The sequence below is a fragment of the Manis javanica genome, chromosome 12, assembly GCF_040802235.1.
Source record: "Manis javanica isolate MJ-LG chromosome 12, MJ_LKY, whole genome shotgun sequence".
In the NCBI taxonomy this organism is placed as follows: domain Eukaryota; kingdom Metazoa; phylum Chordata; class Mammalia; order Pholidota; family Manidae; genus Manis; species Manis javanica.
This window is the reverse complement of record NC_133167.1, coordinates 90,098,329-90,125,973: the sequence shown is the minus strand read 5'-3', so window position 1 is coordinate 90,125,973 and position 27,645 is coordinate 90,098,329. Positions and strand designations below refer to the sequence as shown.

At 38.9% G+C, this 27,645-nt stretch overlaps 2 protein-coding genes across 12 annotated transcripts in view; both read left to right on the top strand.

Moving 5' to 3' along the window:
- NRG1 (neuregulin 1) overlaps positions 1–27,645 on the top strand; it is a 988,266-nt gene that overhangs the window by 870,809 nt on the left and 89,812 nt on the right. For 5 of the 11 annotated variants that reach the window (XM_017641514.3, XM_017641512.3, XM_017641513.3 and 2 more), the window contains exon 1: positions 3,751–4,422. The exons of the other annotated variants lie outside the window; for them this stretch is intronic. In XM_017641514.3, the coding sequence (XP_017497003.3) occupies positions 3,756–4,422 (667 nt within the window). In that variant the 5' untranslated portion in view covers positions 3,751–3,755. Of the gene's footprint in view, positions 1–3,750; positions 4,423–27,645 lie in introns of those variants that run through there. 11 annotated transcript variants of the gene reach the window in all.
- Positions 2,853–3,451, top strand: LOC140845208 (uncharacterized). Its single transcript, XM_073219034.1, has one exon. The coding sequence runs from the start codon at positions 3,275–3,277 to the stop codon at positions 3,437–3,439; it is 165 nt and encodes a 54-aa protein (XP_073075135.1). The 5' UTR covers positions 2,853–3,274; the 3' UTR covers positions 3,440–3,451.

The following is a 27,645-nucleotide window of genomic DNA, read 5'->3' as shown; positions in this document are numbered from 1 at the left end:
AGAAGAACATCATATAGTACATGGATTTGTTTACACTCAGAGAACTTCTCTGTTTAGTTGAAGAGAGAAGAGATACAGGATAAATCATTAAACTTTGGTTTATTACCAACTTTCCATTCACCAAAAGGTCTTGTTGTATCTAGCTGTGTGTCCAGGGGTAAGTCCCCCAAGCTGCCTGAGTCTGTTTCTTTATTTTTAAGGTAATATGTGCTGTACAGGGTTTGTGAAGATCAGAAAAAATGTATGTTATGAACCTAGCAGACACAGAGGGATCTGGCACAAAAGTGGGGCCCACTAAATGCAGCTTTTGTTGTAATGAAGGAGGTGGTAATGTGGTTTTAAGAAGGTAGTAAAAATTTGCCTCATGCTCATTTTTTAGGAGGATATGGAAATATGTGTGTTCCTGGGCTTCACTGGGAGTGGTGCCTACAGGGTTAAAATGGTACGTCCTTGCAGTTCTTCCCACAAATGGGTATATTTTATCAGAAGGAAATTCTGTCCCCTAATCCCATTTGCACCACCCTTTCTCATTTCTTTTTTGCTATAGAGGATTTGATAAAGGGCTAAAGGCAACTTCTGGCTCTTAGTCTCTAGGTAGAACTAATGGAGAATTCCTTCTATTCTTTACCTCCTGTTCTCCCTTCCTCAGTGACACTCACTTTCCAATGTGGGGGAAAACAACTTTATAGGAGGCTGGGTCCTGCAAGCTGAGCTTAGCTCCAGAGTGCCACAAGGTTCACGGTATACATCTCCAGGGAGGCCACCTACACATCCCACAGTCTGATTTGTGTGGTCCAGAGGAAAGACCAGCTGTGACAGCCCATAGGCTTCTGTCTCTGACGCTTTGTTCTAGCCTTTGTATAATACATTCTTTTTCCTTTGAAAGTGTTGGGTGTCTTTAATATGAAACTAGAGCAGTGCCCAGTTTCTTTGTCTGCTGAATGTATTTGTTCTTGATGATTAAGGTGAGACAAGTAGTTACCAGCACCAGTTAAGGAGCACTTTTCTTAACTATGAGTTACTTTTCTTGAAATCTTCTCTTACCTGCCTGACTTGGGCTCCCTGAACCCCATTTTGGTCTTTGAAATTTAGGTGGCCTTGGCTGTGAATGAAATATTTCTCATGAGTGTATATGTTTGGGACAGACTGAGGTGTTAAGTGCCATATATTTAAACTGGGTGATTTCTAAAGGAATTACAAATTACGCTCTTTAGCTTAAACATTTACTTGCTTACATTGTTTTTGAGTATTTGCATGAATATTAATAATTAAAATCTTAAAAACTCTGAATACTGTATGTGTTTCAACATATATTTGCTTTGATATGAAATCTGTCCATTGCTAAAATATCTAGGAAAACTCTCACTGCTTTAAAATCAAATAGTGAAAGCTAGAAAGTAGGCATAAGAATTATTTTAAAATACTGGTTACTGATATGTAAGTACAAGTTATGTAGAAGTGAACTTAAGGATAACTCATCTTCTCCATAAGCTTGTCAAAGTCATAATTACAATTATGCAAATTGGTTCAGGCTTTTGTTGCTGTTATTTATAGTAGTGCAAACACATTTTAAGATATTGATACTCTTTCAATCATTTATGGACTGATTTCATTTAGGAAATGATAACATTCTTATCTCATGCCCACTTAAAGTTTAAAAAATATTTCAAAGCCGTGGAGATTGTGCTGTACAAACTATAACGTGCTTAACACAGATTGTCTAAGGGCTTGAGCTTTAAATTGTATTGCTTCTGGGACTCATGATGGTTATGTAGTATAGATTTTAGAGAGGGTTTTTAAGACTCCTATTGACATAGGTGAGCAAAATGGTTCCTTGGAAACCATTCGGTGTCCAGTACCAGTGAAGCATGGATTAAAGGTTCAGTCGGATAGAGTAAGCACTGTCATGCAATGGACGGGAGGTGCAGGGGACCCCATGTTTTCTATTAAGGACAGTGCATTTCTTCTGGTCTTTTAATAACTGCTGTTTTAAAAGGAAATACATGTAAGTATCATCAGCACTGAAACTGTCTATACGGGAAAGCTCCTGAAACCTAACCCAAAAGGCATCATGCTCTCATAGAAAACCCTTCTTAATTCTTGCAGCATGGTTATAGCTGAGGACGTGTGGACCGTATTACAGCACCCTGGGAATTCAAACCTCCACAGTGTGGAGTCACAATGAAGGCTAATTTCAAAATGAAGTGTTAGTCTTTGCTCCTTTCCTAGCTCATCACTTACCCGAGTTTCTTACTAGTTTGACGTTAGGCTGGGGCTGCTGTTCGTGAAATAGGGACGTGGAAATTTAAAAGGGACAGAGCAGGGATGGATGTCGCCCGCTCTCCTCCCCAGCACCTCCCTCCTGCAACACAGGCTCAGCCCTTGGCCCTGTGTGTCGCAGTCGTCCACAGTCATTGCAGAAAGGACCGAAGACAGAGCTGTCCATGGTTAGAAACAAAATGTTCCAACTCTTGGTTGAACATCAGGTAATAACGGTCCTCTTGGTGAGCAAAACTTATTAGAGGGCAGGGGAAGGAATGCTACCTCTCAGCAGCCGGCAGGAAGAAATTGCTGTTGAAAAGCTTACCTCTCTGGGGAGGAATCAGATAGCAGACTTTGCCAAGCCTCAGGTCCAACCCATAAGGTCCCACCTACATCCACCGCCCCATCCCAGCTTTGTTAGATTGCTAGCATCCATCGCTGGCTTTTTCTGACCGAACAGTGGGTGAAAGAGAAAGAGGCAGCAAGGCTGCAGGCAAACAGGGGTGGCTTTTGTAGAGAGGAAAAGAGAAGGGAAGAAAAAGGGAGGGGGCCACGGGCACTAAGCTTAACTGGTGCCTGCCTGCTTCTCTTTGATTTGATGGCCTTTATTCCTTCTAATTGGATAAAATAGGAAGTCACTCGCAGCCCTCTGTTGCTGGGTGTACTGTGTCGCTCAGACCAGCCGGCAGCCCTGGAGTGTGCGGAGAGGGTGGGGGCTCCAGAGCAGGGAGGAGGAGAGGGAGAAGAGAGGGAGCGCGTCTCTGGATGAGGAGGGCAGGCAGAGAGGAGACGGCGACGCGGGGGAGAGCCGCCGAGGCGGAAAGTGCATGAGCGCCCCAGAAGGACAAAGAGGAGTGGTGGGGGGTGGGGACGAGGCAGGGCGGGGCGCGGAGTCGCCGCCCTCTCCCCCCTGCGCCCGGCGAGGCCCGCGTTCGCCGCGATGCTCGGAGGGCAGGCACCTGCTGCTCGCTGAGGATGCAGCCCCTTTCCGCCGCCGCGCTCCCGCAGCAGGATGCTGGTGCTCCCGGCGCCGCTGCCGCTCCTGCCGCCGCCGCCCGTCCTGCCTCTGCTCTTACTTCTCCCGCATGACAGTGGTTTTCTCCACCTAAGCAGACCCCAGCTTCAGACGCTCGAGGTGAGAAACATGCCTTTCCGTTTGGGCTACTGGTTTACTTAATTGGCCGTCAGTCCGCACGGTTTCTATTTTGGCCCCTGTGCCCTTGACCAACCGGGATGGTTTGGAGAAGCATTTAAAAGAACTGCCAAAGTGGCCCAGAAACAGCAGTAAAGCATTGCCGTATACTTTTATTTGGTAGTTTCTAGAGGTTTTTTTTACCCCCTTCCTTCGTCCTGAACTCCTCTTGCTTCTGATAATGGCCTTGGACTTGGACGGCTTATCGATTTCCCCCTGGAAGATGCTGTATCATTTGGTTGGGGGAAGGCCTGCGTGGTAATGGACCGTGGGAGAGGCCAGGCCTTCTGGAGGTGAGCCGATGGAGATTTACTCCCCAGACATGTCGGAGGGAGCCGCCGAGCCGTCCTCCAGCCCCTCCACTCAGCTGAGTGCAGACCCATCTCTTGACGGGCTTCCAGCAGCAGAAGACATGCCAGAGCCCCAGACTGAAGATGGGCGAAGCCCCGGACTCGCGGGCCTGGCAGTTCCCTGCTGTGTCTGCCTGGAGGCCGAGCGCCTGAGAGGCTGCCTCAACTCCGAGAAAATCTGCATAGTCCCCATTCTGGCGTGCCTGATCAGCCTCTGCCTCTGCATCGCGGGCCTCAAGTGGGTGTTTGTGGACAAGATATTTGAGTACGACTCTCCGACTCACCTTGACCCTGGGGGGTTAGGCCAGGACCCTGTTATGTCTCGGGATCCCACAGCTGCCCCAGCTGTGAGGGTGTCCTCTGAGGAGTACACTTCGCTCGTCTCTGGGGCCCAGTCTGAAACTGAGGTGCAAGTTACAATGCAAGTTGGCAGTGCCGTCATGTCCTCTGCGCCTTCCGCGGCGCCAACGCCGAAGAATCGTATTTTTGCGTTTTCTTTCCTGCCTCCCACTGCACCAGCTTTCCCTTCACCCTCTCGGAACCCTGAGGTGAGAACACCCAAGTCCGCAACTCCACCGCAAACAACAGAAACTAACCTCCAAACTGCTCCTAAACTTTGTAAGTAGAGAGAGAGGTGCTGTTATAAAGGCAAGGGGTGGGCTTGAGGTCCTCAGGGTTCTGCAGAGCCTGTAGCTGTTGGCGTTTGTTGGATTTTACTTGCCCGGTGTTGTTTAAGCAGATCATGTGACCGGGATGCTGGGGGTGGCACGGAAGCGCTGAGTAAAAAGGTCTCGTAAAACTGCGGGTTTGAATCAGTGCCCTCAAGGCAGCTCCCTGTAGCCAGATGGGCAGATCTGGGGTGGGGGCTGCAAAACTTCAGCGGCTGCAAGTCATGTTTGAATTCAGTTTAAATTCAGTTTATTTCTAAAACCTCTTCAAATGAAAACATCAGACCATCCTTTATGTTTTATAACAAAGTGCCATCCTTGGGCCAGTGAGCCTGATGTCGTGCCTTTCCCATCGTGATGTAGCCTTCCCGTCACCTCTGCTCCCCTTGTGATTCCCTGTGTCTCCCAGCAATCCCAAGCTGTCTGTTCCCTTTCTGCATCCCTTCTTCCTGTTCCCTTACCCACTTCTCCCCACCTTTGTATTTTTATTGGTTCTTCCTGAAATTGTACCAAGTCTTTAGATCTGTACAGTGCTCAGCTCTCACCAGCATCTGACTATTATTATCGGCCCAGGTTGTAGTCCTGGTTACTGAGTATTTATTAGGGGCAGCTGTGTTTTATTCAGGAGCCAGTATTATTCTGCATGAAGGGATTTTCTCGAATGACTTCTGTCTTCTATAATCAAATGTTTAAGTAGCTTCCTTGGCATTCATTAAAAAGTGCAAGATCCTTTAGTAAGGTATATAGTTTTTTGAGATGTGTTATGTTCACACGTTGAAGCAGCCCCATTTAATAATCTCTTAAAACAATACAGAACACTACTGTTTGTGCTGGCCGCTCACGGCAGTGCTTTCCAGTAGAAAGTTGACAAGGATGAGACCGTGACTAGTCAGATCATTCTAAACATCAAAACAGAAGGAACAAGTTTTCTGTAGCTTTTGGGGGAAAAAAATGTTTCTCATTTATTTCTTGTGTCTCTATCTTCTTTCACTTTTCAACCATTGATAGATACTTCCTTAGTAGAAAAAAATACAAGATCAGAGAATTGTAAATAATGTGTATGTAGAGCAGAGTTGAGAGGGAGGTTTCAGTGATGATATACTCCATGCTGTTTCCCATTAAATGGTAATGAAGAATAAAAAATATCTTTCCCAGACATTTTGTTCAGTATGAGGTAGAGCTGTGGGTTACAGAAACACAGAAAACCTTGATTTGTGCTTGTGATTCAGGATCCTTTCACTCACAGCAGTTCAGTGACCAAGATTATTTTTAAAAAAGAGGCTTGTTTTTCAGGTGTAATTAGGGAAGAACCTCCTTTCTGCAGACACTGCTTTGTATCTTTATCAAATCCCTGAAGCATCATTAAAGGTTGACAGACATCACTGCCTCTTCCCACCTGGCAGAGTGACCGACAAATAATACCCAGATGAAATGACAGGCTATAAAAAGCCAAGTACAGATCCTGCAAAGAGAAGCAGAATTCACCAGAAAGACAAGGTTACCTCTTTGTCATTATGGTTTTAAACCTCAGTCTTTAATTAACATATGCCTGAGTAGGTTTAGTTGTCCAGCCCAAGAAAGAGGACCCTTGGCAAACTCTACAACTCAATTGTGTAATTTTCTGTCCTCTGAGGAAAGCAAGCAAACAAAGAAACATCCAGCAAAAAGTATGTTGTTGACAGTCTGAGAAATTATTTTTTAAGGCAAATTCTTCTAAGTGTTTTAATAGATTATACATTCCATATTGTTTCTTTTCTTTTCATTTTCTTCCCCCCTCCTGCCGCCCCCAAGCCAGAGCATTGATTTGCTGGCATTTGCATTGAGTGGAAAAGATTTACAGCTGCCTAAAAGCATCGCAGTGGCCAGTTCTGGCCAGATGCAGGGCTGCAGCTTCCTGAAGTGCACTGGAGGGAAGCCTGGAAGGGCAGTCTGGGAAATAGTTTTCTCCTGAAAAGTTAGGGATAGACAGTCAGGTAGCACTATACCCTATTGAGTTTTCTCTGTGGGAAACTCTGTGTTAATTTGTTGGACTAGTACCTGAAAACAACAAAAATAATAGTATCCTAACAATCGTAAGTCAGTTTTTTTTTTTGAAAAGGGCTCAATCTAAGGAGCTTTGTTTCCAGACACTCATAAGTGGTTGCTTTTGTTGTTTAAAAAGCTGGTCACCATTAACTAAAGGAAATCCAAAAAGAAAAAGACAAGAAAGTTTGGGATTAGATTGGCATTTAATAATCTCTTACACTTTTACCTCTTCAACTAAGAAAGCATTGCTTAGTCACCAAAAGAACCAGATTCCCTTTCAGCACACGTTTCTGACATGCACTGAGCTGTCACGGCATATATTTCCAAATTACATTATCATGTCTGAAACATGCTCTTCAGTGGTTTCAGGACTTGATTCCCCCTTTTCTCTCTGCCTCAGCATCTTCAGCGTATTATGCACAGAGCCATAGCCTTCAAGGTCATAGTCTGTTGAGGGCTAATTGATTGTGTTTCATCCTGGAGCCTGAGAGAGGGGAAGAGAGACAATCCTAGTAATTGTGTCTGCTGTGTTATTCCCCAAACCAATCTACTTACTAGTATTAGGGTTTTATTCTATAAATACTAGACTACTCCCTTCCTCACTGACTCTTAAAATGAAAACATGTTTTGTCTTAATTATAATAAAAGGCAAAAAAAAAGAACCTTTTAAATTCCCTGACAGTTAAAGGGGTTATGTCAAGTTTTGCAAAGTGGGTATTTCTTTCATAAGGGAATATAATTTCCTGTTTTTACTATATTAATCTATGCATACATGGAGATCTTAAGAAATCTAATACAGGGCTGGTATATGTATCTATACACGTGTGTGTGTGCATACACACTTTTTCTAAAAATTCTGAGTTTTATCTGTATGGTTACTGTATAATTCCTAATACTGCAGTCATTACATTGCCATGATGATAATTTTTGTTTTTCATTGAGTGGCATAATATTTGAACCATTAGTTTTTTTTCTTTGCCTGGGCTTTTAAATATTTCTTACCTTCTATTTATATGGACAGAACTGACTCTGGAAGATGGAAAATTTAGATTACCTAAAAAAGAGCTGATTCATTAAATTATAGCTAAGAAACTGTGGTGCCATCTTGAAAGAACATGTATTTCTGATGGGAGAATCTGCTTGACAACAGATTCTAGAGTACAGGGACATATGAGGATTTTCATCTTAGGCCAAATTTGTTTTGCTTTGTTTTAAATCTTTGCAATTGGGTTGCAAGGCAAGCCATTGTTACCACAGTGACAAAATGAATCACGGCCATTTGTAGAAGCTCAACATGATTAATTGAATACACGACAGAATTTCTTTACTTCATTTTAAAACTGGCATTCATTTTAAGCCCGATAAAGTCTTCTAGTTGCTAGCTACTGTACTCTAGGTATTTCAGAGTGGTGATTTCAAATAGCTTTACTTTAGCCATACTTATTTAAAGCCTAAGACATTAAAAAATAGAAAGAACCGACTTGGTCAATTTGAACCAAATAATTTTATAAATTTACTGAGGAGGAAACTCAGACTCTGAAAGATTTAGTGAAATATTCTTACTAAAATTCACAAAAAGGTTTAGTGAAATTCAAAATAGAAAACAGAGTAGCATCCTGTCTCCCAGAATTTAAACCCATACACTGCTATCCTCTCCTCTTTTCCCTGTTCTAGAGAATGAGAGCTAGAGATGAACTCTGGTAGTTTAAGTGGCATCTGATTGACAGGTACTTCAAGTGAGATCACTGGTCAAACATGTATAGTTCGAACCATTACAGTGGCATTTCTTCTTCCTTCTTGTTTGGCTCTTATTAACTTTGCAGTAGTGGTGACTTTTCCCCTTTTTTATCTGATAATTCATACAATCTTCAGCTTGCTTTTGATGGCTATGTGGCTCCTACATGCACATATCACTTTGTTTCTCCTCAGTCCTTTATAATACCTAGATCTGTCTTCTTTCCTCTCCCTTCCCACCATCCCAATCATATCATGAATCTTTCTTATCATTCTAATTATGCTGTCAGCTTTACATATCAATATTTCATTGCCTTCTAAAATATCAAATCATCTTCACCTGTCTTTTCTTTCCCATACAATTTTATTACAATTTAATACTGAATGTTATTTACACATATTACAAACACACATACCAAGAAATGTCTCCAGCCAATGAACAATATACTGATTTCTTACTGACACAATTCATTCAAACTTCCGTCTTCTTTCCTAGTCTCTCCCTCTTCTTTTCTTTAGTATGATACTTGACAGTTTCTCTGCCGGCTCTTTTACATGTTTGTACAGATCAATATTTCTGCATTCCCAGGAAATCATTATGTCCCACACCACACGTCTTTGTTCTTCCTTCCAATAACACCTCTGAGCATCCTTTTAAAGCCTGGAGGAAGAGAGATTTTATAGATTGAGAAACTGAGGCATAAAAAAGTTACGCCTTATCTGCAGTTAAGCTAGAAGCCCTTGAGAGCTAGGAATATAATTCTCATCGAATGAATCTATTGAGCTTTCTATTAAGATATAAATTTGACGAGGTTTACCTGGATGTTCATGTTAACGCTTTTGTTAACGTTTGATATTTTTGTTACATGTCAGTGATTCTCTTCCATTACTTCTTCTTTTTCTTCATTCAGTGAGTACATATTAAGCACCTGCTTTGTGCCAGACACTGTCTGGAGTGACTTATATGGCAAGGAAAAAATGGTAAAGAAATCCTTGCCCTCATAGAGCTTCTATTCTAATGGATTTTAAAAGTCTGGTTGGACACCTCAATTTGAGTTACTTCTTTGTTTTCCTATATATACATAGCCTCTCTAAATTCATCATTTCTTCTCTTTACCTTCTTCTCTTTACATTTCTTCTCTTCACATGCTGACTGCCACCTTCTCTACTGCATTCTTCTTCTTTGTCTGTGGAATACTGAACACTTGCTCAGCAATGCCCTTTATCTTAAAGGGATGCCAGTCCCATCTCTGCTACCAACAAGCTGGGTAACTGGGTAATTCATGTGTGGCCTGGATGGCACTGTGTACGCAAACAACTGAAGTGGTTGGGAAAGTAGTATCTGTCTGGGCCTTGAGGAGCACTCTTTTAAAATGGAAAATATATACCAAATTTCCTCTAGCCTGTAAAGATTGTAAGATCATTTTCAGATGGTAGAGAGCTGATAGCTGTAATTATTTTCATTTTTATTTTTGGTTTGTATTTTCTATTTATTGTTTTGGCTTACAGAAGAAGAATATTGAAATCTTCCCACGGATTTTTAGTTTTACTGTCCAGAGAAAGGGTAGAGTCTGCCATGAAGTTATTTAGTTCTCAAACTGATAAACACTTGGGCTCCTGAACCATTGCCATGAAGAGTGATTGGGTAGAAGTGCCTATAGTTCATCCTCATCACCTCAAACCTTACTGCAGTGTTTGCTGCAGTGAATTTAATCAGCTGGTGTGTGTGTGTGTCAGCATTCGCAGGTTATATCTGAGTAGTATACTTGCTATTCTGTCATCATTGAGTTTTATGCATTGAACGCTTGTGGAGATTATCTGAGCGACTTCCAAGGTGAAGACATTCAGATCTGAGAAAGTGGAGTGACTTGTCTTCTATCACTACAGCCAGTTAGTAACAGTGCTGGGACTAAAGTGGAGGGTCTTTCCTTTGCCACACCCTGCTTTCTTTTCCGAACTGTTTTTAGCATTTATATTCAAATAGTATATATTATCTTAGTTTAAATGATGTTTATTTTCCTGTTAGTTATTTAAATCCTAACTAGTAAAATTTTCATCACTCCCTCACAGATGTCTTCTTTAGAGAAGAGCATTTTACCTCTGGTTTTGATTAGTACAGGACATCCCTCTCCCAACAACATAGTGTATGGGAGAACTTTTTAACCATCAAAGTTATCCCCACTGAAATGTGCTACTTATTTGGAAGGAGTTTAGTTTCGTCATAGTGGAAGTAAGTGTTCTTCAAGCAGTGACACTGTTGAGGGGGATTCGTGTTCCAAGCTGATGATTAAATAAACATAGGGTCTCTCACAGCTCTTATTCCCTCCGTCTCTCCTCCTAGGGCATCATCAGCTTTGCAGCAGAGCAGACGTGAATTGTAATCATACCTGCCTTTCTTCATGGCTTGAGTGCGTGAGGTCATCCCTCTGAATCTGTGTCCTCACTTATGTTTGAGAATAGGAGCATGCATCTCTTGTGCTCTTGGGGGATTAAATGAGATTCGGGAAATCACCAGGTCCGAGGACTAAAACAGTAAATGGGAGGCCAGTGCCTCTTTGCTCCCTCATCCTACTTTTGACCCCCTTCTTCACTCCATTCTTTTCCTCTTTTGATCTTGACAGAGTGGTTTTGTAATAAAGTGTGGGAAGTAACTTTGGGAGTTTGAAGAACCTTATTAAAAACGTAGCAGTAAGGTAAGGGTTGACCAGGCCTTGTGGTTTAGTGGAAATGGTACTGGAAACTTGGCATCAAATCCAAGCTCCAGCACTTACAGACTGTACAACTTGGAGCAAATCACTTCATCACTTGAGATTTAGTTCTCACATCCAGACAGATGGGGATGTTCATCCTTCAATCTCTTCATGAGACTGTGTTAAGGAGTAAATCAGTTATTGTATGTGAGAAAAATACCTGATATTAGGACAGGGCTTAAACATTAACTTCCTTTTTCTCCCTCCTTTCTGTCCCAGTTCATATAACACGTGTTCACAAGTGTTCACGTTCTTAAGAATAAATTGTAGAGTCTTAACAGGTGAATTCATTTGTTATGCCTTAGAATGAGATGGAACTTTGCTAATTTCTTGAGTGCTAGTACCACAAAAAGTTATTTCCCCCCATAAAAATTGGCTAGAATACATAGATTATTACTCTTCGGGTAATGCCCGAAGATCAGTGTAACTGATTTATTATAGGCAGTATGATAAGGAGTTACTTCTAAGAGATGAAAAAACAGGTGGTGACCAAAATTGTTTGTCAAGGATGTACCTTCTATGGAAAGACTGGGATAATGAAAAAGAATCCACACAGTTTAGATGTAGTGCATGGGGAGAGCTGGGCTGAGCGGATCACAAGTCCTTCTTGATCTAAATGAAAATTATGTTCACCTAACTATTTTCATTGTTCCAAAATGGGATTTCTGAACCACAAAGGAGAGGAGTTAAGCTATTTTCAGCATTTCACAAAACCCATGGAAATAAAGGTTCACATAAAATGATTTTATATTAACAAAATCAAGTGTAGAAGTTCTTTTAATTTAGTTAAAAATTATATATATATACATATATATTCATAAATGTAATATGCTAAATGAAAGTGTATATGACTTGATGATTACTTAATAAATTAAGTTTAAAAAACTCATTTAAAATATAGAGGAACAGATGTTTATCAATAAGTTTGGAGAGAAAAACCCTGTAGCTCCACATGTAATTCATAGAGGCTTGTAAAGAGTAAAAGTGAAAAAGCATTATCTACAGAAGTAGAGGTAATCTGTACCTTAAATATATATTGCAGATTCTGTTGCAATGAACTTAAAATGAAATCTTAGTAGCTACATTATCAGTCATAATCCTACAAAAAGGAGAAAATAAACATTGCTGTTCTGGATATATGCCCTTAAGGGACTTTCATATTTTTATAAAGCTCCCAGTGATTTTTCTTGCTTAGAGATATAATTTGTAAGAGCTTGTCACTTACAAAAAAAATGTATAGTAATCAGCATAACGTATGTGTTTTGATATATTCTTTAATGTAGAAGTAGAAACATGTGAAAACTTTTATGCTTTCATCATCCTGATTCTTATTAACTCTGAATCAATATGAGAGCAATGACACAGCCACTTCTAAGAGGAAAATATTTAGTAAGAATCCAGGGCAGATTTTACCTGAGTATAGGTTTTTCTGACTGCAGTGGAAATAAGTTGATAAACCCAGTGAAATTTGACAAAATATAATGGAAAGCTTCCTAAGGTAAAACAGCTTTTATTTTTCATCAAGACAGTGGTGTGACAGGATGAGACCTGAGATACCATAATTTTCAGCAATATGCCCTTGAGTGTTTGAATTACCTTCCTTGAGGTGCTGTTCTCCCAGCCAAAGGGGAAATTTACAAAGTCTATTTTTAGGCAGAAGTTACTACAGCATTTAAGACTCATGTAATTCTCTAATAAAGTCTCCTCCATAACTCATTTTATTTTAAAAACTCATAATTTAACATTGAACCAATGTCCATATATTCATGGGCATTTGGAGGGAAGGTGAGAGTAGCAGGGGAGACAGGGATAGCTGTCCCTAGAAAGAAAACATAATTAATGAGCAAGCAAATGACACTAGAACTCAAGTCTTAACTTTGCCACCTATGTTGGTGTCGGATGTTGATATGATTCTATCTCCAGCTTTCCTCCCTTCTCCCTTGTCTGCTTTCTTACATGTTATCCCCCAGTTACTTCTGTCTTTACGCTGCTCTCTCGTGCCTCCACCATGACTTCTTATCTGATCTCATTGCACGTTCCTCTTCGGCGCTCCCACCTTGCTCTGAAGGCATGTCCTGGAGCATCCGAGGTCGGGAAGCTAATGACCCAGACCCGTGGACTCTCCTTAGATGGGCTGGGGGAGAGAGTGAGTAAGAGCTTAGCCACCGACTTGAGCACGATTAGCCTGATGACGTTCAATGTTGCCCTCTTCCTCTGCTAAGTAACAGGAAGTATTTGTTTTATGAAATATGTTGGTGTCATGCAATAAAAGCTCCCTAAATAAATGGAATGATCTGAGGACAGTGGAATTGAACTCTTGTTAGCATTCGTTTGTAATCCCTTGGTGGGCCTTCCTGGGTCATAATTGCTTGCTGTCACATGATGCTGAGTCTTGCCTACAAAGCAAATCTTAAGAATGATTAGTGGCAGTGTTCAGTGTTATAACTATGATCTCTCCTCACTGTGATCCACAAAGTAAGGTGGATTTTAACAGCTTTTCCCATTAAACAACTCACAATTTTTCAAAGAGAATGGAAAAAACAATATCATGTAATCTGTGAAGACTTGGTTTACATAGAAAACAAAAACATTATATATAATAATTTTATCTTTCTACTGCAATGACAATAGAAAGATACTTAATCCCTGCCTAAAAAATTCAGTTTCATATGACTATGATCCTATAATTTTAGTTGATCTGTACCCTGGAACCAGAGGGACTCAGAGTCAATGACTTACATGTCTCCTACCTATTTAGTAAATAAACTACATGAGAACATTGGGATCAATAGAGTAAGTCAATCTTTGGCATCTCAAAAATCCTTGGGAAATTAGTTTTTTTGAATTGCTGAGTTTTGTAGATAGTTGATGATTTATCACCATGAAACTCTAGTTAATATCCATTTGGATTAAAATCTTTTAATATATGTACTACTTGTTAAATGGGACTTATAGTATATAGGATCTTCTTAATGTTGAGTATTGTGATGTCTTAAGGATCTAGTGGGTATATGTTTTAACTTTCTTGAATACTGTGATCTCATTAGGACATACTGAATTATATTAGAAATTCTAACCTAGACTGATAGATATTTTTAATGTGTGTCAGGTTATTGCAGAATCACAATTAGAATTTCAGAGCTTTAAGGCATCACAAAGACAATTTAGATCAAATCTTTTCTTTCAGCACAGAGGAGAAACAGGGTCAAAGATGTTAAACTTCTTGCCAGAGATCACACAGAACCAGGAAATCTTGTTATTTTCACATATTCCATGCTTTGAGCTATCAAGTCACTTTGCCATCAGCATGTATTAATGAAATAGTTTTTCATGCTCCTTTTAGTTTATAGTTCTGATCTCCTATGGGGTTTGTAAATCAGGTTTTAATCAGGTTAAACATTTACAGAAAAGATGAAGTATCTCTGAGTAAGATCCTCTACTAGGGAAAATGCATAAGCTTTTGTGGCATATATTTTGTTTCTCAAATCTGACTGTGTTCTGGATCAACGGAGTTCAGGATGGGCGGTGGATGACAGACAAAAAGGAAGAGTAGCCATTTGTTTCTCTGGGCATTTAGATATCCAGGGTCTGAGTTTAATTCCCAGAAGTCTTATTCATTCACTTGTTTTTTCTTTTATTATATGAAGCATGAGGGTGATAAGTTTTTAGACATTGATCATAGTACCTAATAGGGAATTATTTTTTGAACATATAAACTCTACAAAGTTAGTCAATGTGCTATATTGGGTTTGTTGAAAAACTAATTTGAGAAATCATTTACAAAATAGAAATTACATTCATTTCATTTTCATTTCTTGAGTCTACCAAAGCCAATATTTAGAAAACACATTGTCTCATGAACTCATTTCTAGTATTCAAGGCCCTGCAATAGCAGCAGGACCCCAAACTCCCTATTTAGCCCAACTCCAGCTGCCCCCCCCAAACCATATGGACCACGTTCTAACCAAGTGGGACTCTACCTGGAAGATCATTTTATTTCTCTCTTTCACTGTTTTGATCATTCTGTTGCTTCTATCAGAAACTTTTCTCCTCACCATCTCTACCTTCTCTAATTCTGCTCACACCTCCAGACCCACCTTCCAAATCAGATGTGGACCCTTCTTCCCCTAGAACCCCATGGCACATTGTTTGTTTGCATAAGCAAGATACCATATTCTTGCTTGTGGTATTCTTATTTGGATACATGCTAATCACTCCTACTAGACTGAACATTTCCTGAGGCCTATAATTACGGCTGACTCATTTTTTGTGCCCTAGTAACATATTATAAGAAGTAGGTGTCCCATTTGCATGTTTGGGGAATAAAAATTAAGGGACACCAAGAGCAACTTGATTTGGCAGCAGAGGAAGGAAGAAAATGAATTGAAACCATATCTTAAATTTCTGGAATTTTAATTTGGAGGATTTCAATATAGACTTCAGTCATTACAAACTTTATTGAATGATCGGGCCCTTTAATATATGATTTGTGAAGCCTGTATATGTACCATAATCATATATATTTGTGTGTGTGCGTGTGTGTGTGTGCATGTATGTGTGTGTGTGTGTGTGTGTAAAACTTTCACATCACATCTTATAAAAAGCCTATAAGAGATTTTAGGCTATAAGGAAATCTATTTCATGAGAGTTTAGTAATTAAGAGTACGCACACACTTTGGACCAGACTCTGTGGGTTCAGATTCAAACTCTGTCTCTGGCTGTACAGGTTTCATAAACTGTGCCCCAGTATTTTTGTGTGTTAAGTGGTGGCAATAATTATATCTCTGCATGAGGATCCAATGAGTTAATGTGTCTAAAGCATTTGGACTTCTATCTGGCACACAAGCACTGTGTAAGCATGAACTACAATTACTAAAATGGGTTTTAAAATTTAATCACATTTCCTTGGATTCCAAATTTTATACCTTGCCATTGTTATAACAGGCTTGAAGAAAAGGACAGGAACTCCAAGGGATATATTGACAAAGATATGGATATGCTACCATTTTGGTTTGCCTTGTTTATATCATTTTTCCTCTGTGCAATTTGTGTTACTATCATATCTGCATTGTTCTCAGGAATAGGAATGAGAGCTGAGAAGTATTATCATTAGTCCACCTGTCAGCCACATATAGAGATCCGTGGCTTAGATGGTTTAAGAGAGAAAACCCCCCTCACCAGCATCTATCACAAAGCTGTCTATTGATATTGTTCTGGACAATCATATGCATGCATAATTAAATTTATTGCTGTGCCTTCTTAGTCTGTCATAAAATGGTGTGCAGGTCCACAAGAAGACAAAGAATTTACCTTACTTGTGTAGAACAATTGCAGAAGCTTTGAATTCCATAGTGCTGTCTAAATGCAAGACAGAAACCTACTCATTATCCAGATGTAGTCAGTAAATTAATGTGATGATTGGTGCTGTCCATTATGAGATAAGAGTGATTTGGAAGTATGTGAATTTTATTAAAGAGGATCACAGCAGAATCGTTGACATTTTAAAGTTGTAAGAGCTTTTATAGGCACACTAGTCAAAATATTTTACTTTGCTTCTGATGAAACCGAGATTTAGAAATGAGAAATGATTGGGCCTTAACATGTTTTCATAGAAAGAAACAAAGACTGGTCTAAACAATGACAAAGACTGGTCTAAACGATGGGGATGTCACCTCATTGTGCTCTTTTCAGTATCTCCTGCTACTTTTCATAAGTTGGATAATTTTCTAGAGCTGGAAGAACTTCATTTTGTTGCCATCTGTCTGTAGTCTTTACTGAGTGCCTACTCAATAGGCTTTGTTCCAGGAGTTTATCTTTTAAAGGGAGAAAACAAACAGAAGGATAATAGGTAGGTAAATCATGTGTCTAGCCAAGTAGGACTCTTCCTGGACTAGAAAGTGTTAAGTTGTTTGGAGAAAATAGCCAGTGTGAGGTGGTTGAAGTGCTGAGGGAGAAGCATGATGATTTTAAATAGAATGATCAGCGTAGGCTGCATCAAGAAGGTAACAGTCGAGGAAAGACTGAAAGAGGTAAGAGAGTTTATCATATGGATAGATGGAGGAAGAATGTTCCAGAAAGAGGAAGAAGCCAGTCCACCTGTAAAAGCCAGTCCACAGATGGTTTTAAACTGAGCAGGTGAGATGAGGTTATAGCAACTGAGATGAGGAAGTCTTGTGGGGGAAGAACTGAGGATCATTTTGCTCAGCCTCCCATTTCATAGATGTCAAATAAGTTGGGTTCTTATCAGAATTAGAACCATGGATATTTCTCCTTGTAACAATACAATAAGCCATGCCCGAGAATCCCCTGTAAAATCAGTGCAATTATGCAGTACTAGAGGTCCTTGTAAATGCAGAGGAGCAGGTACAGTGGAATCAGTGATGGCTGCCTAGAATGCTCTGTAACCCATCCTGAGCCCTTCCCATGCAGTGCATTGAGCTCTGGGGATGTTGGACAGACTTCCAACAAACCAATTTATAATTCCTCCTTTTAGGATTTCCTTTTAATGATCATATTGTTCTATGTTCACACTGCCCTTTTTCTGGAGCACACTAACTCTGTCCCTCTTACAGCTCATTTTTGGTCATCTTTTAAACTTTATTTCAGGAGTTACTCATCTCAGAGGTGTGTTCTTTATCTCTAAGTGAAACTAAGTACCCTCCTCTGAGTTTCAGCAGTATCAGTATTTTCCACCCATTTCCCACATGTTCTGGTTACATGTTCCTATTCCTCAAGGTCAAGGGTTTCTGTTTTCCTTGTATTGGTGCTTCTTTATATAGTACCAAACATATAATAGATGCTATATGATTGTTAAATGGAAATACCTGTCCCAGGAATAGGATTTTGTTGCTTCTCCACTAAGTTCTCTGTCTTTATTTTGAAAAGATGCAACACAAGTAATAGAAAATATTTATTTTACTTCTCAAATTTCTCTTTAAGCTACCCAAGTACCAACCATTTTTTGTTTCACTTATTACCTGTACTCTCCATCCCTTTTTTGGGAAGTAAGTAGGCAGTGAAATGGACAAAAGGCATTTATCAAGAGAGGAAAAGCAGGAAAAGTCATAGAAAATTCACTTTATATCCCTGTCCTCTTCTAATCCCAAATTTTACTTGCTGTGCAAGTCTTGTTCAAGTTCTTTCTTTAGAGACATTTCCTCTACACTGTGTTCATTGTTAAACTCTTCGCCTTTGGCCTCCACTCCAACAGCCCTTACTGCCTGCAATACTCATGTGTGCACTTAAACATCTATCCTTTTGCATAATTACTTGTTTTAGTTGTGCGTGTTTTATATTCCTCATATTTATTTCCATCAGCCTCTCCATACCTAGGAAAAACATATCAAGCGCTTACTAGTTACAAGGCCCTGCATTCAGAGTGATGGGGTTACAAGACATTGATGGAGCTGATTTCTGTCCCTCAAGAGCATGATCTAGTCAGAGACACAAGCACTTGCATTAACTAGAGGTCGTGTATGACGGGGATGGAGAGTAAATGCATAAGGAGTGGGAGGTGAAAGAAAGCTAATGTCTGAGAAGGGATGGAATCAGAGGCATCTTCAGATACAGTGAATGTTAGAGGTGGGCATGGAAAGATAAATGCAGTTCTATTCTGGTGGGTGTAGGCATTTCAGGTGAGAGGAACACAATGCTAAAGCCAAGAGCAAGAGGCATGTGAGACACATAGTGAGTAGACCTGTTTGATTGGCATAAAGAAGTTTGTTGATAACTGGCATTTATTAAGCATGCATTGTGCGCTCAGTGTATTACATGTATGATCAATCTTCACAAGACAGCCACTAGCTGGCTACTATTATTGTCCCTCTTTTAGAGGCAACTGATGGGGCAGATGTTAAAGTAATAATGACGACAACGATGATGATGATGATGATTATAAGGGCCTGAAGGGTTCAAGAATGAGTGAGAAGAAAAGTCTAGGTATAAGAGAGACTATGAAGAAAGAATTCCACAGGACTAAGTGAATATGGGGGAGGAAGGAAATGATTCTGCACACATTAATGATTTAATGGTTAAATCAATGAATTTCTGAATGACAAGTTCATGTATTTATTCAACATGTATTTATTGTGTTCTGCTCAGTCTTTCTGTATTTGTTAATGTACAGAATCAGTAAATGTATGATAGGAAGTGACTTGTGCTCCAGTTTCCAGGAAGCATTCATTGCTTCTTCCTGACAGGGCCAGTCAATTAAATAAAATGAATTGTTCTTCCCCGTATATTATATAAGGATTAAAATTGATAGAATACAGAACTTAAAGACATTTTTACTTTACTTTTTATTGACATTCATTGTTGCTGATGAATCAAAGTCCTTTTGGGATGTATATCCTCTTTAATAAGCACCAGTAATTTATGTACTGAAATTTAGTTTGATATGGAAATTACATATCAAATTACATATTGAATTTGTGGTTAGCCTGTTCTAGTACAGTCTCTGTGTAATATGTCCATAGCATACTACTTAGCATTACAAAATCTTTTATGTTAGTAATGCTGTGTTTGACTTCTCAGCTTGTGATTATAAATTGTTACAAAAAGCACGTAGAAAATATTCCTACAAAATCATTAATTTTTTCCTTTTTTTTTCATGGAATATTCAAGCAAAACTATATATTCATTAAATTCCACAAGTTAGTACATTCAGTTTCTTCACCATATGGACTCGAAAGCACTGCAGTTAATAACAAGATTTTGACATACTATTAATAATGACATTCTCAATTTGTAGCTCCTTCATCCATGAAATTTTCATGATATATGTACTATGTTCTAGGGAAAGGAACATTTCAAGATTAAAGAGGCAATCAATATGTTTGCTTTCATTCAGTTTTTTAAAAGCTGGTAAATGGAAAGAGGAAATACAATTTCTACACACTGTTCAAAAACAAGCCATTGGTACTGGAGGTTATATCAAACATAGCATGGCTGCAGATGTAAATAGTTAATATTAGAAACATTTCCTTATTTAGTTTTTTATTTAAAGCAATGATTCTTGAGTAAATATTATTAAGCAAGTTATTTTTAGAATCAGAGTAAAAAACTATAATGAAAATAACCTCTAGTGATTAAAACAATGTATAAAAAGGAAAACCTTGAGCAAAAAGTTGATTATACTGTTTTACTCTGATAAGAATATTTAATATTTTTTGTTCAAAGATGAATTCCCACTTGAATTAAAATTCATTCAATGATGCATATATTCCAATTGCTATTCCTTCTCACTGGCTGTCTGATCTTGATCATGTATTTCCTGAAAGGGAGTTTCTTTCATAAACAGTTTTTACTTTTTCACCAGAATTCCTTAGTGTCCAAAGCAGTAGTTTAAACAGAAAGCTGAATCTCTCCAGTTTAGCTCAGAAATTAGGATTTAGTCCTATTTACTTCCCCTTTATACAGATTGAATATATAAATTTGATAAACTCATGGGTACTCCTTTGCAGAGAGACTTCAAAGTCAGGTGTTGAGATGAATGCTGGGCAGAGATCCGAGGCTGACTCCTCTGTGGCGTTTCAGCTTCCAGAAGAGATGGAAATCACCAGAAACTCCAAGCGAAAAACTCCTCGAGGGGCAATTCACAAAAGGGTTCAGTTTAGATCCATTGACTTTCACTTTTGTTTCTCAAACTTGCAAATGGAGACAACATTTTCATGTTTTTCAAGGGAAAATAAACGAGAGCCTGATTTCCCTGTCCCTGTTGTATTACTTCCAGTTTGACTTGAGCTGACTTAATGTAGGAGAAGTGCTGAAAATACCATCTAAATTCTAGGTGGCTGTTATTACTCAGTCAATTTTTATTCGTCTGGGGTGTGAAGATAAAAAAAAAAGTATTTTTTTTTATGAATGCAGTCAGATACATGAAAAGTAGAATTTCCTGGGGAAACATACTGATAAATGGATAAACGTAATTTCCTTGTCATATACTAAAACTTTCCCTGCTTCTAATAGTATGATGGATTGTGAAGATGCAGGAAGTGCTTGCTGGAGAAAAGACTCAGAATTCACTCATTTCTTCTTTTCTTATCCTTTTTGGTCATTGAGGAGATCCTCTCATCCTTAATCATTAAAAGTGGCTGACCGATTTTGAGGACTGGCACATTAGACAATTTCAAACAGGTTATCAGTTTCAAAATACATCTGCTTCTTTGAATTTTTTTATAAAAAGCATCTCATAACATTTTCCAACAGACAGTGATGATAGTGAAGAGGGCGTAAGGGCAACTCTGCTGCTCCTTTAACATGTGGGGTCTTGGTTAAAGGTCCATGTTCCCCCTCTTCCAGTATTCAGTCCCTGGCAAAAGCCCTAGTCAGGATTTCCTGGTAAGATTCACTGTGCTTGGCACTGTCAACACAGTGTTTTCTCCAGCTGAGCTCATGCAAATAATCCAGTTTAGACCACTAATGGGTCTCAGTCAAAAAAATATGGGTGGAGGTGCTTGAAAGGGCAGGGTTGTACTGGCCTTTTGGGCTACGTGCCAGCTGAGGCTGTACTAGTAGAATGTGTGTTCTCATTCCTGGATTCCTGGACTACCAGCATCACCCACAGTCCTCTCACCTGCCCTGTTGCGGCTGCCTCTTGCTTTATGCATGCCAGAGATAGTAAAATAGCAGACCATGTTTTGGCATTGTTCATTCTCCCAAGCATTATTTTCATATTCTGTTTGTTTTCTACTTTCCAGAGCAAAAACACTAGTTTTCTGTTTACTTTCCATACTATAAGATTCCTGTTGTTTTGAGGAAATAGGAGGTGTCTGCTTCTCTGTAAGCACTGCTGACTAATCTGTAAATTTAGAAAATGGAGAAGATATGTTGGTGACCCTTACAATCAGTATAGATCCAACTTCTGCTAGCAACAATAAAGTCCTCTTTTTTTTTTCTTTTCATTTAATAATAATTTTATTTGGGTTATGTAGAATTCTTTCCTTAATATTCCTGGATAAAGAATATCATATAAAGACTGTTATAAGGAAATGAGTAACAAAGACTTGCAAAGGAGAGTGTACCACTGTTATATATGGAAACTCTAGTGATATTTTGACAGCTGAATCATTTCTGGGAATTACTTGCTTAAGCCTCACAATATCCCTGCTTGTCATACTGCTTATTTTACATTGTCCTAGATGTTCCTTTTCCATTTCTCATTCACAATGAGGATGGGCTTGATCAAGGACCAACATGAAAGTTATAGGGAAAAAAAGCAGAAAGCAAAGGATAGAATAAGGCATTTATAACCACAATTTTTGCCAATTGTATTGAGCTGGACTCATTCATAATGTCACAGGTGTGTTAGGTCTCTGACAAACACCTTTTGGTGTTTCCTTCTTGTTGAGGTACATCCCAGCCCTCCCATCCCTTGCCCTCGGGCTCAAAGGAGTTCAATAGCCTAGTAAATCCCACGTTCCGTAAATATAGGAAACTTTTCATGTAGGCACCAGAAGAAGAAAATAACCAAGAATGCTGAAAAACTACTCTTATTTGGAGTTGTTCAGGGTATTTAAACCCTGGTGGCCGACTGTGCCCAGAAAAAAGTAGGTCAGATGAGTAAAGTCAGACTGGAATCTGGCATTTGGAGTTAAGCAGCTTTTCTTTGCTGGGTATTGACATTTGAGTTAATAGAGTAGTTTCAAATGGATCTCTTTAAAATACTACTGTTCATCTGACATTTGGCTAAAAATATTGCATTACTTTGGAAAAGTGATTGAAGTTGGTCTTACTGGGTGAGGGCTTTCAAAATGTGTAGTTTTACTTCATGTGATGAAGTGTGATTTTCCTATCCAGGAAGAACCCTAAGCCTGCCATTTAGAAATGCTCTTTATTGTCTTTGTTGTTTTATATTCATTAGGGTTGGACAAGTGAAAATTGCAAAAGAAAACAACGCACAATGCATTCTAATGTCTCTCCTCTCCCATAGTTACGTGTATTTACCAAAATGGTATCAAGCTGTATATGCAGTTCCATATCCTGCTTTTAAATATTTCATATTATGAGCATTTTTAAGTGATTAAATTTTCAGACACCTAAACTTTTTGATTTATTATGGAATCAGTTATTCCCCCTGATTTGGGAAGACTATCTTTTTTAATATGAACATGTTTGAAGCTCCTTCTCTTTTGCTTTGCTCTACTAACGAGGCCCCGGGACTCCACCACATGCTTGAGCTGCTTTGGCCATTTGATCAAAGGCAGGTATATTTAGGATTTGAGGTTGGGGGGATTTTGAGGTTAACTGTGTTCCAGCCTGAGGGCCAAGAAGCTGGGTTGGAAGCTATAAACTCATTCAGTGTTGAGCCAACAAAAAGTACTTCCAGACACAATCCACAGCTTTCCCTTTCTCTTCTCCACCTAGCTCCTATGAATAAGTTTACTTATTCATAGTAAATCACCAGAAACTCCAAGTGAAAAACTCTCCATCCCCTCTCTGTGCTCCTAAGAGAATGGCTGCAATGGCCGCTAGTGATATCTTTGGAATTTTTCCATTCTTTTCCATCCCCTCCACTCTCCACTTCCCACCAAAACTGGGCATCTCTGAAATCAGGAAACATATCAAGGTATTAGAATCTGCAAATGTTATGCATGCAGAGTGAAATAAGTCAATGAATTTGGTAAAGTTTAAATTGTATGGGTAGCACTCTAAAAATATTGAGGTACTTTGCAATATATTACCTCATAGCACATAGAGAGGGCTCAAAGGGTGTTTGCTGAGGAAGTGAACCCTGCCCAAAGATGTTCCCCACAAGAGAGCAGAGGCCCAGAAATGTTTGTGCTTTGCTTTAAGTCATCTCAGAGGAGAGAAGGGCCGCCTGGCCCAGGCCTTCTGTGTTGGCCCTGAGAACTGGGACAATCATGGGAGACCATGGAGACAATCCATTTAGGAAGCTTTTGTTATTTCATCATTGCTGCTTCTCTCCTGACCATTCTGTTCATTTGGGTTTTTTTTTTTTGTATGCTGTTTTATTCTTAAAGAAATAAAAAAGAAAGCATCCTTGAATGGTTCTGGTTTAACTTTTTTGACGAGTGGATGTTGGAAGGGAGCTCAGTGACCAAGGCCAGGGCTTGTTTTGTTTCCCTCGCCTCTTCCTTGGTTCAGCCTCAGCAGATGACAGTGAATTCTGTTTCAGGATTCCTTCTGCTTTTTAGTAGGATTGACATGTGGGGCCTTATCCGGAAATGGAAAGGCTGATTTGATTAGGGATTGCTTTGTTCCAGGTATCTTGCATCAGAGAGCCTTTATGACAAATGAGAGGGGCGGATTAGGGGTTTCCTGAGGATAATTGTTGGTCTGCACTCTAGGGACAATCTTGCCTTAATTAATTGAAGCTCAAATGGAATATATGGAATATAGTCATGTTCATAATCAATGAGATAATTTTCATCTTAAAATGCTTTAAAAAGCTTAAGCAAACACCTACCTACACACAAACACACATATCAGTTTCTTGATATCTCCTTCTTGTTTTGATTAAGTAGAAAGAAAATCTTAAAGCAGAAGCTAATAGTGTCAACATTTCATAGACTTCTCAAAGACTCGCTTTAAGAAATATTCATTACCCAAAAATCTTTCTATGAATAAGTTTAAAGAGTTTTAACAACAATTTGGTTAGTTAATTCAATGAGAACAGAACTAATGTGGCATAAACATGTTTCTCTGATTAGAAAGTCATCATATATACCTGAAGTGAGAAGAAAAGAGGCTGCTTTCCACATTATTGTTCTAAACCCCTTTTGGCCCCAGATTGTACTTGACAAGAGGTGTCTAATTATTTCCTTTCTCAATTAATACTCTGCTTGCCTTGGAACTAGAATCATTCTGACTCCTAGTCAAATATATGATTTTCATCTCCTACTTTATTGTCATGCAATTTTTGTTCACTACTTTTTCTTTTTCTTAACATTGATCTCATCACTCTGCTATCCTTTCTGTATTCCTTAGCTGAGAGACTGTGCCACGTAAAAAATGCTGGAGGCCCTGGAACCCCCAACTTCTAGTTTAAACCAACTAGCCCACATTTATGTTACTGTGTATGCCAACAAATAAATAAATCTCTGTAAATAAATCCCAATGCACACCATTTATTGGTTAAATAAGTTATGGTATATTATAGAGTGAATATTTATGTAGCCAAAAAATCAGTTTGCATATGTCATAAGTATACAGTGGATGACATAGTGCATTTTTTAATTAAAAAAATATTTCTTTCACTTAATGTCTTTCATCTGCAGATCAGAAAACATCTTGCGGTATTGACCTACACAGTTCCATTTTCTGTTATGCTCATTTAAATAATAATACAATAATAGCTATTATTATGATTATGATTATCATGCTCTGTGGGGCAGTTAGTCAAGACCAGCTAGTAAAAGAGCTGGTGAAGTCCCTAAGCATTCCTAATGCCCATCTCTCCCCCTTTTTATAGGTTGTGGATAGAAAGAACTCTTCCCCTTTTTAATCTGCTGAACTGATAATAAGCATGTACCAAGTATTCTCACTGAACATAAAAGTTAAAATTAAATTGTGTTTAAGAATAAGCATCCAGTATGACACAGTATTTACACATGTAATTAAAACAAACAACAAACCAAAAAGTTATCTTCTAAGTGGTTTAGTGTCAGACCACAAACAAATTATTTTAAAGCAGCCAGATGATCTTAGCGACAGAACAGATAACCCATCTTGTCTGTGTGATTTGATCATGTATCATACTCTGTAGAGTAAGATCTCTTTCAAAGCTTCATAAAGTTTTCAATTAATCATTATAACAGTGAATGTGGCACTATATTGTAAGAGAAGGTAGATGACAGAGTTTATCAGTTTATCAGGTAAGACATCTCTAAATACAATAATAATAGAATCTGATATTCTGGAACCTTATGGTTTAACTGCAGTTGAGTAGATTAAACAACATTTGCACAGTGAATCATAACACATAACAAATTAAAAAATGGTTGTGTTTTACAAATCACTGTCTTCTACTGTTCACACTTTGAGCATTTCCTTTTGACAGGTTAGAAGAATAAATAGCAAGTTGGAGTCTTAAATTATGGCTCTTTGACAGTGGAAAATGGATCTTTTTTTTAACTATTCAGTCTTGTATTTTCTCCCATGTGGTCCATTCTTGTCTAGAGACAGTAAGCCAGACACCTGCAGGAGAAGAATTTATTCTCAGTTGACTGCTGCACTGAATTTGTGAGTGTCTTTGCACTATGAAAATCATTCTCAGTGCTCCGCGTCATTTCAAAGGGCCCATGAATCCTGTAGTGAGCTGCAAGTGTCCTGTTTCAAAACCAAGGTTATTTGATACTGCACCAGAATGACACTTGAGCTGGCTGCTCTTTGTCCTCTGCCATAAGGGTCCAGATGAAACTTTTCACTAGCATGTAAGGTTCTTTATGGGGATGGAAAAATGCTATACCATGCCTTTTATGAGGCTGCAATTCACTGCATAATGTTGAAAATTGAATAAAGCTGTCTTAACTCATTTTAATGTATATTATCCATGCCTGACTCCAACGTTATTCAAATACATAGGAACAAAAGATATGTGTATGGAATGTCTATTATTTACCTCTGTCTATAACCTTATACAAGTATCTTAAAAGAACTAAATATCATTTTATATGTATATCTCTTTTAACAATGCAATTCAGTTTTATTTTTTTTAACTGAGGGATTACTGTCTTGATGTGTGAGGGGTTATCAAGGCTATTAAATTTTATTTTATGAAACAAACCTGTAATCATTCAAAGCCCGGGACATGTGCAGAAAGTAAAAACTAATATTGAATAAATCTAAGGAAGCATAATTGAAGCTCATTAGTCATGCTGGGAAAGCTCATGATAGTTTTCGCCTGAATCTGCCCTTGCCATGAGCACAGACTTTCAATTCATGCCTGATTTTAGAGAACTTCTAAGGAAATGAATAGGCAGAGAGTGACAGCAGTGACTGTAAATGTGTTATTTTAAAAGCTTCTCCATTAAATTGGCACATGGCACCTGGAAAAAGTTGGGGACACTTTCATTCAGACCACAGGTAACTGATTAAATAACTTTTCTGATGCTCTTTTTTGAGCAACATGGTACAAAAGCAAAGCATTTAAGTGTCCAAAAGACCCAGGCAAGGCAAAATACTTGAACAGAATGCTGGATGAGTCATAACAAATACAATTTTAAAAGTGGTGATCATTTTAATTCTATTTCTTAGAAATACAGAAATACAACATGTTACCATTTAGTATAAAAAGCTCTCTGCCCGTCTCTCACCAGGTTCTAAAGGTGATGAAGCTAACACTCAGAGATGTTGAGTGCCTTGCCCTTTATCCCACTAAGTGATTGTGATGTCTTTTGATTGAGCCCAAGTCCGTTTCCCAATCTGCTGCTCTGTCTGCTCCCCTCAGGTACTTCTCAGTCATGTCTGTGGGTCAAATGTACAGAGCAGTTGGATTGTATTATATGAGATGTCACTGCAAAGAAAGGAGAGTAACAGCGCACGAAAAAATGCAAGGACCTGAGAAGGCTTTGGTAGCACTGAATCAGACCCTGGGCAGCAGTGTGGTGTCGATCCTGTTACTGGTCCTAACAAAGCGAGGCCACATTTCCATATGTTCTGCTTGAAAATCACTCTCTAATGTTCATCTGTCACCTACCCAAACC